General features: G+C 38.7%; 1 protein-coding gene across 1 annotated transcript in view; it reads left to right on the forward strand.

The window, feature by feature from the left end:
* The first annotated feature begins 418 nt into the window (after positions 1 to 418).
* The window catches only part of LOC115820732 (LIM/homeobox protein Lhx8), a 3,765-nt gene continuing 2,695 nt past the window's right edge, over positions 419 to 1,488 (forward strand). The window contains 3 exon segments of the mRNA XM_075353603.1: positions 419 to 490; positions 774 to 917; positions 1,127 to 1,248. Of these exon segments, the coding sequence (XP_075209718.1) occupies positions 419 to 490; positions 774 to 917; positions 1,127 to 1,248 (338 nt within the window).

The following is a 1,488-nucleotide window of genomic DNA, read 5'->3' on the forward strand; positions in this document are numbered from 1 at the left end:
AAGTGGTTAATGAGACCTCTTCACCTTAAGGTTACCCTGGGCAGACATTTGTGACAAACCTGGTTTTTAATTGCTGTTATTAAATAAATCAATTCCCTTTCCCCCTGAATCCTCGTCGGTTTTGATTGGCATGCGAAATTGATATGTTTGAGGGCATAGCATTGTGTAAAGCGTTTCCAAATCGCTAATGCAGATTTGAAGAGTGTAATACTTCAAGGATAACCATTTTGCCGTGAGTTGCCTGTTTCTGTAAGTAATGATTCAAATTCTTTTCTCTAAATGTCATTTTAATAATTGCAGAGGTTGTCATGGTGAACAGACAAGTGGATGATGTTTATGGGATGGAGCGCAGAGGTTTAAAGGCTGCTCCTCTGTGCCTGCTGAGAGTTTCCTTATCAGAGGCACGCTCACCTTGGCAATGTGTGAGAATTGCGACGGGGACTTGGAACTTATGGGCAGATGCAGAAACACCATGAAAGACGGTCATACGGTACAACATATATATGCGTCTTCTACCCTGTCGTCATTTAATGAGTAAAGAAGGTTATTTCTAGGCTATTTTAACATCTTTAACATTCTTTATGAAAACTCGTTTCGTTTTAGTTAGGGTTTACGTGAAATGTTTAATTACTTGGGTTAAGCCCCAATGTGCAGTTACAAACAGCTGGAGAGGGGTCAAAGGCAAAAAAGAAAAAAGAGAGAGAGAGAGAGAGAGAGGGAGATTTGAACTTTATGTTTTGATTGTCACATGCTGATTTCTGCATTTTCCTCAGAGCACACCAGACGTTTTGAATGGCGATACCGCTTCTCTATCCTCTCCTTCTGCTTCCCCACACACTGTGGGATCTACCCGCCTTCTGGAAAAATCGGTTTGCGCCAGTTGTAGCGAGGACATTACTGATAAGTATCTGCTTAAGGTAATTTTTAGAAATAGACAAAACAAATGTAATTACTCTGCTTACTGCTCTACTCTTTTTTGTGGTCACGAAAACCAGTTCATCATTATTTTCATTATTATTTTTACTTTGATATAGTTATTTATGAATGTTGCTTTATTTATGAATGCTGCTTTTTTATAACCCCGAAGCAAAATAACGCGTTCATTGTATTGATTTGGGTTAAATAGGTAAACGACTTGTGTTGGCACGTGCGGTGTCTCTCATGTAGCGTGTGTCAGACGTCGCTTGGTGGACACACTAGTTGTTACATCAAAGAGAGAGAGGTTTTCTGCAAACTGGATTACTTAAGGTAATTTTATTTTAAATGTCCTTTACCTAAATTAATCGAAGGGACTGTCTATGAACGTGAATTTAAGGAAAATCAATCAGAAGAAGGACGAAAACAACGAGGGCGCAGTAATGGCAGTAACAGTGGTAGGTTGTAACAGTAGAGCCTATCAGAGTTATTATTAAGAGTTATAATATTATTATTAGTCCTGCAAGAAGAAGAAGAAGGAGAAGAAGAAGAAGAAGAAGAAGAAGAACAACA

Source organism: Chanos chanos, chromosome 9 (genome assembly GCF_902362185.1).
Source record: "Chanos chanos chromosome 9, fChaCha1.1, whole genome shotgun sequence".
Lineage (NCBI taxonomy): Eukaryota > Metazoa > Chordata > Actinopteri > Gonorynchiformes > Chanidae > Chanos > Chanos chanos.